The sequence below is a fragment of the Xenopus laevis genome, chromosome 7L (genome assembly GCF_017654675.1).
Source record: "Xenopus laevis strain J_2021 chromosome 7L, Xenopus_laevis_v10.1, whole genome shotgun sequence".
NCBI lineage: Eukaryota > Metazoa > Chordata > Amphibia > Anura > Pipidae > Xenopus > Xenopus laevis.
Window position 1 is genome coordinate 120,320,003 of NC_054383.1, and position 15,000 is coordinate 120,335,002.

The following is a 15,000-nucleotide window of genomic DNA, read 5'->3' on the forward strand; positions in this document are numbered from 1 at the left end:
TACTGTCTCTGTAAAAAAAACTTCGACCCCCTAGTTCGCCATCTAAAAGCTACCGAAGTCAATGTTAGCCTATGGGGAAGGTCCCCATAGGCTTGGCCAACTTTTTTTGATCGAAGGATATCCCTTCAATCGTTGGATTTAAATCCTTCGAATCGTTCAATTCGAAGGATTTTATCGTTCGATCGAAGGAATTATCCTCTGATCGTTCGATCTAACTATCTGCGCTAAATCCTTCGACTTCGATATTCGAAGTCGAAGGATTTTAATTCCTAGTCGAATATCGAGGGTTAATTAACCCTCGATATTCGACCCTTAGGGAATCGGCCCCTAAATCTAAAACACATCTAGATCTTTTTTTTTCCTCAAAAAATTTGAGTTTTTGCCCAAAAAATCTCAACCAGAAAAAAATAATAAAGTGTAACAAAAAAGAGGCTTTTGATTTACAAACCAGTGTTGTTTCTCAAAGAATATAACGCTTAAAAAATATTGCCCATCAATCTACTTCTATAGTCCTGAACCATCTCACACACCCAAAAACTGGACAGCAACGCCGTATGTATAAATTCTGATATCCTCAACCATGCCTATTCCTGCTTAATATATCTTGAAATGTAATGTTCCCATCGTATGAATGTGACAATTTATTGAAACATAACTGATGCACAAAGTACCTTCTGTTTTATACTGTAACATAATAGTTTGCCTTTTATAATATTTTATCTTTTTTTTCCATTATGATTTTCTTTTTGTTGCTTTCCTTTACTTGATGTTTTTCTTTCTATGATACTTTTCATAGTGATAAAAAAACAATAAAAAATATGGTTATAAAAAAAAAAAAATATTGCCCGTTTGTAAGTTACCCTGTAGACTTACATTGCGTTGAAAAGTCATGTTCATTATTTCATGACTTCCAAAACACCCAGGCAAGATCTCTGCTATAGGAAAAACTGAATTGTTATTGCTCAAAGCTGGACACGAATCAGCGGGAGAAAAGGCAAAAAATATCTTCATCATCATTTATTTATATAGCGCTGACAAGTTATGCAATGCTTTACCTTCGTTTTTTCACAAATGGGGATTAAATGGTTAATAACAAACAAGGGTTTACAGAGTATAATAGGATTAGAGGGCCCTACACCTGAGAGTTTGCAAACTAAAGGTTAGAAAAATTTTTGTGATTTATTATACAGCAATGATTGGTTAATTAAGGTACATTGAATAATCTTCTTTCAGCAGGTCGGTCTTTAAGGGGCCGATTCACTAAGGGTCGAATATCGAGGGTTAATTAACCCTCGATATTCGACAAGGAATTAAAATCCTTCGACTTCGAATATCGAAGTCGAAGGATTTAGCGCAGATAGTTCGAACAATTCGAAGGATTTAAATCCAACGATCGAAGGAATATCCTTCGATCAAAAAAAGTTAGCCAAGCCTATGGGGTCCTTCCCCATAGGCTAACATTGACTTCGGTAGCTTTTAGATGGCGAACTAGGGGGTCGAAGTTTTTTTTAAAGAGACAGTACTTCGACTATCGAATGGTCGAATAGTCGAACGATTTTTACTTCGAATCCTTCGATTCGAAGTCGAAGGTCGAAGTAGCCCATTCGATGGTCGAAGTAGCCCATAAAAACTTCGAAATTCGAAGTTTTTTAACTTCGAATCCTTCACTCGAAGTTAGTGAATCGGCCCCTAAGTGTCAGGCCACACAGGGCGTTTTGGGGGAGATTTGGTTTCCTGGCAACTAATCGCCCCGTTTTTGCGGCGATCTCCCCAAATACCTTCCCTGACTCTGCACTGGCTAAAATGAAAAAAATACCGGCACTAATCGCATGCGGCGGTTCGTTTTCTGAAGTCGCCCGAAGTTGCCTCACGAGGAAACTGTTTTTTTCAATGGACTTAAGAGAAAGTTTAACTGTGTCATTTAACAGTGAAGTGGAGGAACCTTATTGTCCCATTGTAAATTTAATGGGAAGAAAGGTCAGGACTAAAAGATTTATAGCACAGCCAAGGTAATTCATATTGACCACATAATTTATATTTATTTGGAATTATTATAATCTGTGTCTGATGTTTTTGATGCATAATAAGTTAATCATCTACAGTATATTTCACACATCTGTCATGTATTTGTGTTTATATTGGGGCTGTAGGGTGACCCTTGTACAGGGGGTTTCACAAGAAGTTGCATTTTTCAGATAGACATGTCATTGAGACAGTTATTGCAACAGATGCCTACAAAGATTTCCTCCTAGCTTTGCTAAGGGCTAGTCCACACGGGGAGATAGCGACGCGTTTGCGGTCGCGGCGACAAAGCGCCGCGACAGTCGCCGCGACCGGCGCAGGCGACAGTTTTGTATGGGCGCCTATGTAAAAACGCCTGTGCTAACCACACGAGGCGATGCGCTTTTCAACAGTCGCCTGAAAAAGCCTGGCGAGGCATTTTCAGGCGACTGTTGAAAAGCGCATCGCCTCGTGTGGTTAGCACAGGCGTTTTTACATAGGCGCCCATACAAAACTGTCGCCTGCGCCGGTCGCGGCGACCGCAAACGCGTCGCTATCTCCCCGTGTGGAATAGCCCTAAAGGTGGCCATAGTCGTAGAGATCCGCTCATTTGGCGATATCAGCAAACAAGCGGATCTCTCTCTGATATGCCCACATTGAAGTGGGGCTGATCCGATCGTGGGCCCTAGGGTCCAACGATCAGATCATAATGCATCCGAAATGGATCGCGGAACCGCACAAATGCGGCTGTGATCCGACTGTATTTTTTAACCTGCGCGATCAAGAAGTCGGCCAGATTTCGATTGGGGAAGCCCGTTGGATGGACCCACACGTGGGCTAATAAGCTGCTGACTCAGTCTGTTGGCAGCTTTTATTGGTCTGTGTACGGGGGCCTTAACAAACCCAGCCTAGAGAGGGGCTGCACTGTACAGCCTGGGGGCGCAAAATATTATTATTAACATGTATTTATATAGCGCCAACATATTGCGTAGCACTGTAAAATAACATAATAATATAATATAAAATATTGAAGAAATGTAGATCATATACAGAGAATGCAATAGAAACATGAGCCATTAGAAATACCATGGGTAAATGGGTTGAATGTATGTTAATACCCAACAGTACTTGTTGCAAAACCAGGTAGTTTAGTTAGTGTAGGGCAGTGATCACCAACTCCTTGTATGTTGCTCCCAGTGGCCTCAAAGCAGGAGCTTATTTTTGAATTCCAGGCTTGGAGACAAGTTTTGGTTGTTTAAAAACCAGATGTACTGCCAAACAGAGTCTCCTGTAGTCTGCTATTCCACATAGGGGCTAATAAATCGCCAATAACAGCTTATATTTGGCACCACCCAGGAACTGCTTGCTTTGCTCCCCAACTCTTTTTACCTCTGAATGTTGCTGACAAGTAAAAAATGGTTAGGGTTCAACTCGTCTGAGCACAGGAGAGGTATGTGCAATAGGAGTGAGTAGGGGCAGAAAAGGATCAACTGACTCAGGATTCAGCACAGAAGCATTCAAGGCCACCATAGCAAAAAATTTATTAAATGTCATTACAACCAGTATGGGTCCAAGCAGGTAGGCAGCAATAGGCACGCCTGATATCAGCCATTAAAGCTATTGTAAAGGTTCCCAAGATGCAGGTCTGGCCCTCCTTGGGGCCCAGTTACAATGACATATGTTGGGGTGGGTGTTTATTTGTAATCTTGAAAACTTCCAGCTCTATAGCAAAGTGTCACATTTCCATGAATTTATGACCTTGTTTAAAGACAATGGGGTCCCTGACCACAAAGAGAGTTTTTTTTAATGATATTATGTGTATGCTGGGACTATAATCCCTACTGGATATAGGTCGATTTTCAAGGCAGCATTAAGAAAATGCCATTAATGTATTTCGATATGGTGCACTGGTAGTTACAGAAATGAAGATACTGTTGGAGTATCAGACGGTGTATGTCCACCTTTAGAATTCTCATTCAACCATCTTTGGAGGTCATCATGCTGCTCTTTCCTCATCTAGTAGAAAACCTCCAGCAAATTCAAGGAATACAGACATCATCAGCCAATTAATATGAATTTAATTGGGATTTTCATATCGAAGAAGGTGGTACTTGGGGAGAATATATAAAAGATACATCCAGAAAAGAAAATTTCCAATGCAAGTCCAATACGTTTGTAATCTCACCAGTAGTACGTGAGGTTTGGGTTTACAGACCCTACGATAAAGTGCCTAAGTGCACAAAACAAATAAGGCTATGTATTAAGTTAGTTTATGGCCTAAAATAAAGTTCTCAGTTCTTTTACAAGCCTGTTTTTGTGGGATCTGTGAGTGCCTGCTGTCTTCTGTTTGGTTGGAGAATATATAAAACCCAAATGCTGGGCTTTATGGAAGTCTGGAGAAAAGAAAGCCGTAGCCAAAAAAATGCTTTCTCTTGTACTAGACCAAAACTAAGCTTTTTGGCCAAATACTACATGTGGCAAAAGGCCAACACTGGTCATTTACCTGAGAACACCATTGGCAGGGTCTGGAAAAACCCAGACCTCAATACAATTAAAGGGGAAGTAAAGTCTAAAATAGAATAAGGCTAAAAATGCTGTATTTTGTATACTAAACATAAATATGAACTTACTGCACCACAAGCCTAATCAAACAAATTATTTATACTTTCAAAGACGGCCACAGGGGGTCACCATCTTGTAACTTTGTTAAACATATTTACAAGACTAACAGGGGAATGTAATAAAAGTCGCAAAGAGCAAAATAATTCGCACCAATAAGACTAAAAATCCAAACTGTTATTGCATTGCGAATTTTAATTGCGCATTGCGAATTTTAATTGCGCACTCATAAGAAGTGCTTGAAGGTGTCGTAATCTTTTGGAGCAAACATAACGACTTTTTCAGTAAGAAGTTTTATTACATTGACTGCGCATTGGGGCAAACTATAAAATTCGCAAACGTCTTTCACTGTCGGAAGTGGTCGCTAAACAGTTTCCGGGCTCGCAAAAGCTATATTAAATTCGCACAAAGCAAAATTTGTTTGCGCAAAGGCATAACTTTTCGCATTGCGAATAGTTTTTCCGTTAGCGATTTTTATTACATTCCCCTATATGACTGTGCACATGCTCAGTGTGGTCTGGGCTGCTTAGGGATCGTCATAAATTATCAGAACAGCACAAGTCAAATAATATCTGCCAGAAGCCGATACATCAAGACTGATTAATAATCAGAATATGCAGACTGCACTGGGTCCTGTTTTTTTCATGAAATCTAATGTGGATTTTATAGTTTTTTTATTGTTTAATACAAACTTTATCCAAATCTGCAGAACCAGTGGGTGCAGCAAAATAATCCTCCAAATAGAAGCCCAGTTTATCTGTTTAAATCTGGCTTTATGATCTTTGTCCCTGCAGCTGGAGTTGGAAACAGTAAAGGGGATGTAAAGGCAAAAATAAAATCCAATACAAATCTCTACACAGTCGCCGACTGCTCTACAGGGAAACAAACAAAGCTGCTTGAGTTCTGCATGGCTGGGAAGTAAGGCGGGGGCTCCCCCTGCTGTTCATACATATGATTGTTTCCCTGCTCAGCAGTTAGGGACTGTCTGCCAATTCCTATCCACAGCATAGGAATTTATAAAAACGGTACACATTTTTTTCAGTTAAAGTATATTGGAGATAGGTTTCTTTTTCATTGAAGAAATTAAAATGGGATTTTATTTTTTTGCCTCTACATGTCCTTTAAGAAAGAATTTACATTTCTGTTCACCAGTGATTCCTATTTAACCTGAAAGAGCTTAATAAAAACAATTGCAGAATCCAGATATTAGCTGGTATGTACAACAAAAAAAACTTCCAGTGTAGGCAACCAAAGCTGATTTTTTTTTTAAATTTTTTAAATATTTTATGCTTCTAATATCATGAAATTGCATACAGAAGAGCCCCCTGCTGGTGGGCTTGGTCTGTTACTGATTTGCAACATGTCTACTTACTTTTATAGTATAATTGCTCAGTGTGATAAGAGAAATAAACCTGAGCACAGATGCATCCAGAAAAGTCTCCTGTAGCAGCCGAAGTAACTTGTGGTGTCCTATCTGCACAGCGAAGTTGCTTAGAAGAACATTTGCTTTCATTATTCAGAATTGTACCTTGTATTTAAGTTTACGTTCCCTTTTACTGGAGTAAAAGGGACCCTCCTTAGAACACAGATTTTTGCAAAATTTGGGGTACAGGTATGGGATCCATTATCCAGAACCCTTTATCCTGAAAGCTCCGAATAATGGAAAGACCGTCTCCCATAGACTCCATTTTACTAAAATAATCCAAATTTTCAAAAACGATTTCCTTTTTCTCTGTAATAATAAAACAGAAGCTTGTACTTGTTCCCAACTAAGATTTAATTAATCCTTATTGGAAGCAAAAACAGCCTATTGGGTTTATTTAGGCGGTTATTTATTAAACCTTGAAGAATTAAGGAAAGGCTGTCTCCCATAGACTCCGTTTTATCCAACTAATCCAAATTTATAAAAATGTTTTCCTTTTTCTCTGTAATAATAAAACAGTACAGGTACGGGATGCATTATCCGGAAACCCTTTATCCAGAAAGCTCTGAATTACTGAAAGGCAATCCTCCATAGACTCCATTTTATCCAAATAATCCAAATTTATAAAAATGATTTCCTTTTCTCTGTAATAATAAAACAGTATCTTGTACTTGATCCCAACGAAGTTATAATTAATCCTTATTGGAAGCAAAACCAGCCTATTGGGTTTATTTAGGGGGTTATTTATTAAACCTTGAATTTTTCTGGTCTGGCTTTTTGGGGAAAAACTTTGCTTGAAAAAAAAAAAGGTTTATTATCCCCCAATGCTGCAAAAAAGTTAGAATCCGAAAATTCACCATCTCAGAATTGTCGAGGTTTTGGGAGAGGCGCGTATCTCAATTTTTATAAAGTTATCATAGTCTGCGCTGGGTTTAGCCCAAAATTCAACCTTTTCTGGGTTTTCGGATTCAGGAAAGAAGCCAGATAAATTCTATCGATTTTCGTTCACGTTCAATTTTATTGAGTTTTTTCACGATCCAATTAAATCGAGTTTTTTCATTAATAAATAAAGCTAAAATCTGGGATGGGAGCTTGGTTGAGCTTTTTTTTTATTATTATTATTGTGAGATAAATTGAGATTTTAGTAAATAACCCCCTTAACAAATTACGGAAAGATCCATTATCCAGAAAACCCCAGGTCCCTGGATAACAGGTCCCATACCTGTATTGTAATAAGATTGTGTTCCTCTTGTTGTTCTAATAAACCTTTCTGTTTTGAGACTAAAAGAGAAGAAACTGTAGATGGAATTATTGCCGAGAAGATGAATTAGCTTGCTATGCTTACTAAGAATTTCTCTTCCTCCAAAAAAGTTTGATGACATAAGATGTCCCTTCATTCGAAAAGGGCTCTGAAGTCATCATTCCCCCCTCCTCCTTTCCACCCCTTCCCCAAACACTTTTTACCAAAGTTGCATCATTTTCAATGTAACCCTGGACCCAATGATCTCTGGTCGGAAACGGGAAAAAAATGTTTACAGTATTATCCTTCCCGGGCGATGAAAAAAAAAAGAAAAGTTAACAGCACGTTCTGGTTAAAGTGAGACGCACAGTCACGCACAATGACTCACATCTAGTGGGGGTAGGAACAAAAAGATGTTACTCAGGAAAAACTTAAAAAAAAAAAAAAAGTTGAAACAAGGGTTAAAGAGCAAAGAGTATAAATAAGGTACCTCTCCTTTATTTTGCCATTAGAGAGACAAGTCTGAAGAACTTGACTTGATACTGGAAACAGAAGGCAACATATTTATTATATTTATATCATATTAAATTATTAGAGTTTGGCTGCACTTTTTCCTTTTATATTCACCAAGGACAAAAAAAAAAGCAAGCATTTATTATATTTGCTTTGATTTTTATACTGCTTTTGCAGCTATGTTTCACATTCAGGAGAGGTCTAAGGGACCACGTTTTACTCCTCACTCCTTCCGAAAATGGCTTTGCCTTTTGGCCATTATGCTGAGTGGGTCAAGGTTTTCTTTCGCAAATCCTATCGCAAATCCTATTGCAGATTCGAACCCGATCCTATCCAATGACAACCAAGTACGGGATCGATATTTATATACAGACAACAATGATATGCACTGGTTTCTTCAGATCACCAGCGATGGAGAAGTGACTGGTACCGAAATAAAGAATAAGTATGGTGAGTATCCAACATGTTGCCGTCTTATTACCATAACATAAATAAAGCCACTATAATAATTTATTTGCTTTCCTTGTAATGTAAAAAAAATGTAGGGGTGCTCTTCATCGAGTAATTGCTTTGATGTCATATAATTTCAATAATAGCCCTTTTATTAGATGTACTCAGTGCCGGATTTACATAGCGGGCTCCCCATCTCAGGTCATTTTGCCTGGTCATGTGCTTTTAGGAAGAGCAAGTGCTGCACTATGGAACTGCTTTCCGGCAGGCTGTTATTTCTCCTACTCAATGTAAATTAATGTGTCGCAGTGGGACCTGGATTTTACCATTGAGTGTTGTTCTTAGATCTACCAGGCAGCTGTTATCTTGTGTTAGGGAGCTGCTATCTGGTTACCTTCCCATTGTTCTGTTGTTAGGCTGCTGGGGGCAGTGTCGGACTGGCATCCCAGTCCGACACTGGCTGGGGGGAGGAGGGAGGAGGTGATATCACTCCAACTTGCAGTACAGCAGTAAAGAGTGACTGAAGTTTATCAGAGCACAAGTCACATGACTGGGGGCAGCTGGGAAATGGACAATATGTGTAGCCCCATGTCAGATCTCAAAATTAAATATAAAAAAATCAGTTTGCTCTTTTGAAAAACGGATTGCAGTGCAGAATTCTGCTGGAGCAGCACTATTAACTGATGCGTTTTAAAAAAACATGACAGTATCCCTTTAAGGTTGGGCCCCCCTTTCAGGGTCATGGCAGCACTACAATATATTATAGAATGGTAGCACATCAATTTGGAACACTTTAAACACCCCACTTCCATATCTACCAAAATTCTCTCCAAAGCCAGGATTTTGATGTATGTGGGGCTTGTTGGGAGTTCCCTCCATTATCTCCTTCATCCTCCCTATCTGTTTGGAAGCCATGGAGATATATAGGCGTATTTTTAAGGAAATAAGAACAAGTGGCCCAACTAACTAAAGGCTGGGCAGATTTTCTGTACCCATCTATGTACCTACCTCTAACAGAGATGCCATGGTTGATTTTCAGGTGGAATAGATAAAAGGAAAAAAGACAAAATTCCCCATAATGCAGACATCATATCAACATCATATGACCATTTATGACACTGTTTACTGCGATATCAGCAAGTGCTACTAAGAATTACAAATCATTACATAACATAATCCTAAAGTTAACCAAACAATGTAGTTAAACTATAGCTAAGCATATAATAGGGCAGTTTCATTTCGAAGCCTCCAGCATCTCAAAGGTCTCCACAGTGCAGGGAGCAATACCAGGAAATCAATAGGTATTTATTATAGTGGTTCCCCTGTTATTCTCTCACTATATTCTGCCTTCTCTTTCCCAGGTATATTTGAAATAAAGGCGGTGAAAGCTGGCATTGTAGTTATAAAGGGAATTGAAAGCAATCGCTACCTATGCATGAATTCTGCACACCACTTGTACGGGTCGGTAAGTGTCATGTGGAACTACAGAGTCTTCTCTGCTTCCAATTTTATTCTTTCAACAGAGAGAGAAAGAGTGTGTGGATTTAGTTATTATATACAATTAATGTCAAGGTTTCAGTCTGTCTCGCACCTTGAACTGGTCCAAAACATTGACAGTAAGTCACTAGCAAAAGTCTCCTAGACATTGTTCCTTTACTGTGAAGCAAACTGGATCCCAACCAACATCAAACCATTTTATGAGTTCTTCACTGGATTACTACTCAGTTCATAACTTCTACTCCCAACTTGTGCTGTCAACCTGATATTTAGTCATCCATTCCAGTAGGAACAGACATATAACCTTTGCATTAGCTGTAGCTTCACAGGGGCCCTCTGCAAGCCATTTAATTAATCATTTAAATATAATTTATTCAAAAAAATACTTTTAGCTAAGCAGCTCCCAAGATTTGCACCACCAGCCCTGTAGCATCAGCTTATATTACAGACCAACCTCATTTTCTGCTGGATAATTAGTGACGAGCCCTAAGCTTAGCTTCTCAACAGCTGCTCAGAGCCCACTGAGCATGTGAGTGTCACAGACACTTTCCAAGATGGTGACCCCCTGTGACAAGTTTGAAGTCCTGGATCATTGCTGCTATTGACAAGCTGAAACTTTAGGCTGGTGCAATAAGTTAAGTACATAAAATATGGCACTTTTAGCCATATTCATTTTTCGGATTTAGTTCTCCTTTAAGAGGGAGTGAGAGGGACCTGTGGATCTTTTTACTTGCAACTTCAGATCCCCCATCCATGCGCCCTTCTTGACAGACAACATTTTTCAGATCTAAGCTTTTTAATTTACATGCTTAGATGCCAGTCACTATGCGGAAACAGATCAAATTGCCTAACCGCTCTGGGACATGTATAGCCACCTTAATATGCCAGTTTGGCTTTCAGAAGACAAACAGAAATCGATGTGACCTCCTCAGCCATAGCTTGTGTACACTACTGAAGCAGCTATTAAATGCCTATTTCCTTCATACTGACTCACATGGGCCATATATTCATTTTATTTTAGTATATTGACCTTCACGATAAAAAAAAAATTACAGCTGTTATCAGCACTGGTCCTTGAAACTGAAGATAAATGGATTGTTTCATCAAAGACTTTTATGACATTTCTAGAGATAATAATCTTTCAGAAGAGGCAGAGGGCATGTCTAGTAAACCGCAGAGGAAGTCTCTTTCAGTCATCAAAATGCAGTCATTATAGTAGTAGTAGTAGTAGTAGTAGACCACAACTGAAGTCTTGTTCCTGGATTACACTCCCATTAAAAAATATTGCTTATGAGATACTTGCTTTAAATGGAAGTTGTTACTAACAGTTAATCTCTTTTTTTTTTTTTTAGGAGTCATACGATAAAAATGAATGCAGTTTCAATGAATTGATCACATCAGAAAATTACAATGAGTATCTCTCAGAGAAACATTCTGGAAAACTGTCCCTAGCTTCATCAAAAGGAGAGAATATGAGTAATTTTATCCCTTTGGAGGCATCTATAGGTGTTATGATCGTTGACCATCGTGATAACATGATAAATACTGATTCTTCTGATCCTTTTACCATGGGCGGAGATGTCTTTGCTTCCAATCCCAACAAGTAGTGAAGAACTCTCCTTTGGCCTAGTAAAGAAAATCCAGCTTTTGTAAAATCATGAACTTCTGTTGACGTATCTCTCACTGGACTTTGGTCAGCGTTACTCTGGGTGTCGGTGGTTGGCGGATGTAACTCCCTTCATAGCCAAGTGATCAGCAAGCAGGTGTCAAGTTGCCTTGCATAATCTGGAAAGCCCTCCAAAATCTCCTAAAAGTCTTCAGGCAATTCATTGTTTTCAGAATGACCTCCAAACGGGGAGGGGGGTGGTTTGAGTAATTCAGCAGCCACCTTACACTGGAAAGATTTTTGGGTTACAAGTGCTACCGAAAAGCCCCAATGAAATTCAGTTTGAGTATTATCAGCCTTGCTCCATGTAGGGGAATACGTTATAATCATTCAAGTGTAACCAAGAAGCCCCAATGAAATCCAGTTGTTTTGGTCTGGGTATTATCAGCCTTGCTCCATGTAGGGAAATAAGTCATAATCGTTTAAGGGCTATTAAGAAGCCAATGAAATTCATTTGTTTTGGTTGGAGTATTATTAGCCTTGCTCTATGTAGGGAAATAAGTCATCATCATTTAAGGGCTATTAAGAAGCCAATGAAATTCAGTTGTTTTGGTTTAGAGTATTATCAGCCTTGCTCCATGTAGGGAAATAAGTCATAATCATTGATGGGCTATCAAGAAGCCAATGAAATCCATTTGTTTTGGTTTGAGTGTTATCAGCCTTGCTTTATGTAGGGGGTTAAGTCTTAATCATTCAATTGCTACCAAACAGCCCCAATGAAATCCAGTTGTTTTGGTTTGAGTATTATCAGCTTTGCTCCATGTAGGGAAATAAGTCATAATTATTCAAGTGCTACCAAGAAGCCCCAATGAAATCCAGTTGTTTTGGTCTGGGTATTATCAGTCTTGCTCCATGTAGGGAAATAAGTCATAATCATTTAAGGGCTATTAAGAAGCCAATGAAATCCAGTTGTTTTGGTTTGAGTATTATCAGCCTTGCTCCATGTAGGGGAATAAGTAATAATCATTCCATTTTTAATTGCTATTGTGAAGTTGCCACTCGTAATATTAAACTTATCATGGAACATCAGCGCCTCCTGATCATTTGGGAGGTTGGCAAGGCCATATATTATTTATAGGCACGAGGGAACATGGACCAGATGGCATTTAAGATGGGCACCTATATAATAAATAAATAATTTCACTGAATTTCTAAAGCCTTCAGCCAGATTCTTCATACGAAATCCAGTGGTGGAGTTTAGGGTGAGAGGGTTATCGATAAGGACTGTTTTTGGGTGTTCTGCCAGCTGAGACAGCCACCCATATCCCTTAACTCATTCTGTCTCAGGAAGGGTCAAGAGAGGGTTTATTGCTAGCGCTAAAATCGTACTTTTTGCACTGGAAGAGCTGAATTTCTAGTTAATACCTGCAAATTTGCCTCCTAGGTTTTTGCCCCGCCCCCTGTTAAAATGCTACCTGGAGCAAGGTTTTCACCTGTCTGGAATTCCATCGGCACATGAATATATTCTATGCACATACACCAATGGGATCATGGTGGGGCAGGTAAGCGAAGGAATACCCAGGGCAGAGCTGGATATAATTTCAACACTGATGCTCCGCCCCAGTGAAAACCACAATGCAGTGGTGGCAAATAATATTTGGGAATAAATATCTGCAGAGATTTCTGAAGATGTTGCCCTCAGCAATTAGATTTAAACAGCCGTCTATCAATTAGAAAACAAAAGCAAAGATCTGATTGGTTGCTATGGGCAATGTGTCCAGAAATCTCTCCAGATATTTATCTCCAATGTTAGTAAACACGCCCCTTGGTCCATGTGTTGGAGTACTATACAGGTCACCTTGTCACTTCAAAATATATTTTGCACTTCCATGTTACAGCAGATCATTAGGTTGGGAATCTACCCACACTTTGACACTCCATTGGCATTTTTTTGATTTTTTTTGATTTTTTTTGATTTTACAGGACACTTTGCTTTGCCTTCAACTATGTTATCATGTGATTTCTACTACATCCAGAAGTGTTATTTATTAGTATTATTTGTATATGCTATTATTATTATTTTGTGTTTTTGTTTCACCTATATGTTATTTCTTCTTCAACACAACTGTCTTTGTGATGCGGGTCGAAGCTTCTCTTAAGGGTAAAGGAAATGATGTTATTATTTGGTGTTTATACGTTATTGTTTGTTTCTTATATTTATTTACATGAATTTTCTAGCGTCGTCCATTTTTGTCTTCAAATGTAGTCGAACACTATTTATTTCAATAAAAATGATATGTTCATGATGAAGCTGTGCTCTTTGTCATTACAATGACGTCACTGACAATAAATCACAAGTAGGATCATCAGAATCGTCACTGGTTGCCATAGGGCAGACAACCTGTATATTGTGGCTGCTCCTGGGAAAGACAGGGCTATATTGATATTGGCACTAGAAGGTCTCTGTGCTCCAAAACGGCGCTCAAGTATGGTGCACTAGGCTTAGTATATAAAACAGAGCATTAAAAGGGTGTTTCACCCAGTGGCGTAACTACCGGGGGAACAGTGGGTGCGATTGGGCCAGGGCCCGTACCCCCTCATGGCCCCCCGGCAGCTCACGCGCCACTCTCTCCTTAGGGAAATGCGTCCGTTTCCGGCCATACGGAGGGGGGCGGGGCCCGGCTGCACGTCCCGCGCCAGGGCCCGCCCCCCTCTAGTTACGTCTCTGGGTTTACCTTTGAATTATCTTTTAGTATATAATAGAATGGCCAATTCTAAGCAACTTTTCAATTGGTCTTAATTATTTATATTTTATAGCTTTTGAATTATTTGCCTTCTTCTTCTGACTCTCTTCAGCTTTCGAATGAGGGTCGCTGACCCCATCTAAAAAACAAATGCTCTGTAAGGCTACGCATTTATTGTTATTGCTACTTTTTATTGCTCATTTTTCTATTCAGGCCTCTCCTATTCATATTCCAGTCTTGTATACAACTCAGTGACTTGTACCCTAGCAACCAGTTTGGTAAAAAAATTGCAAACTGGAGAGCTGCTGAATAAAATAAAAATCTAAATAACTCAAAAACCACAAATAATAAAAAATGAGAACCAAATGCAAATTGTCTCAGAATATACCTTTCTACACCATTCTAAAATGTAACTCAAAGGAGAACAACCCCTTTAATATCTATTATTTTTATGCTTTAACCTTGTTTAAAGGGGTTCTCTGCCCCAACCTCACTTGCATAATGAAAGAAAATTTACAATATACAGAAATTTAAATTTTTTAATGGTTTTAAAGGGTTCTCCAACCAAAAATGTTTTTTCATAATAAACAATATAAATACATATAGGTAGAGGAACCATTATCTGGAAACCTGTTATCCATAAAGGTCTGAATTGCGGAAAGGCCATCTCCCATAGACTCCATTTTACCAAAACAATCCAAATTATTTCCTTTTTCTCTGTAATAATAAAACAGTAGTTTTTACTTGATCCCAACTAATATATAATTAATCATGAATTACATGATTTCCTAGTTGACTTAAGGTATAAAGATCCAAATTATGGAAAGATGCGTTACCAGGAAAACCCGGTCCCAAGCATTCTGGATAACAGAATCCCATACCTGTATAAACAACTTCAATAGTTAAA

General features: G+C 38.8%; 1 protein-coding gene across 1 annotated transcript; it reads left to right on the forward strand.

The window, feature by feature from the left end:
* The first annotated feature begins 7,915 nt into the window (after positions 1-7,915).
* LOC108696768 (fibroblast growth factor 21) lies at positions 7,916-13,283 on the forward strand. Its single transcript, XM_041569637.1, has 3 exons — positions 7,916-8,246; positions 9,608-9,711; positions 11,096-13,283. Exons 1-3 carry the CDS (start codon positions 7,976-7,978, stop codon positions 11,348-11,350), a joined length of 630 nt encoding a protein of 209 aa, XP_041425571.1. The 5' UTR covers positions 7,916-7,975; the 3' UTR covers positions 11,351-13,283.
* Positions 13,284-15,000: the final 1,717 nt, after the last annotated feature.

Coding starts and splice junctions, on each gene's coding strand:
- LOC108696768 (XM_041569637.1), top strand. CDS start 7,976: ATGTTTCACATTCAGGAGAGGTCTAAGGGACCACGTTTTACTCCTCAC. Junction 8,247..9,607: donor CGAAATAAAGAATAAGTATG/GTGAGTATCCAA, acceptor TCTCTTTCCCAG/GTATATTTGAAATAAAGGCG. Junction 9,712..11,095: donor CACACCACTTGTACGGGTCG/GTAAGTGTCATG, acceptor TTTTTTTTTTAG/GAGTCATACGATAAAAATGA.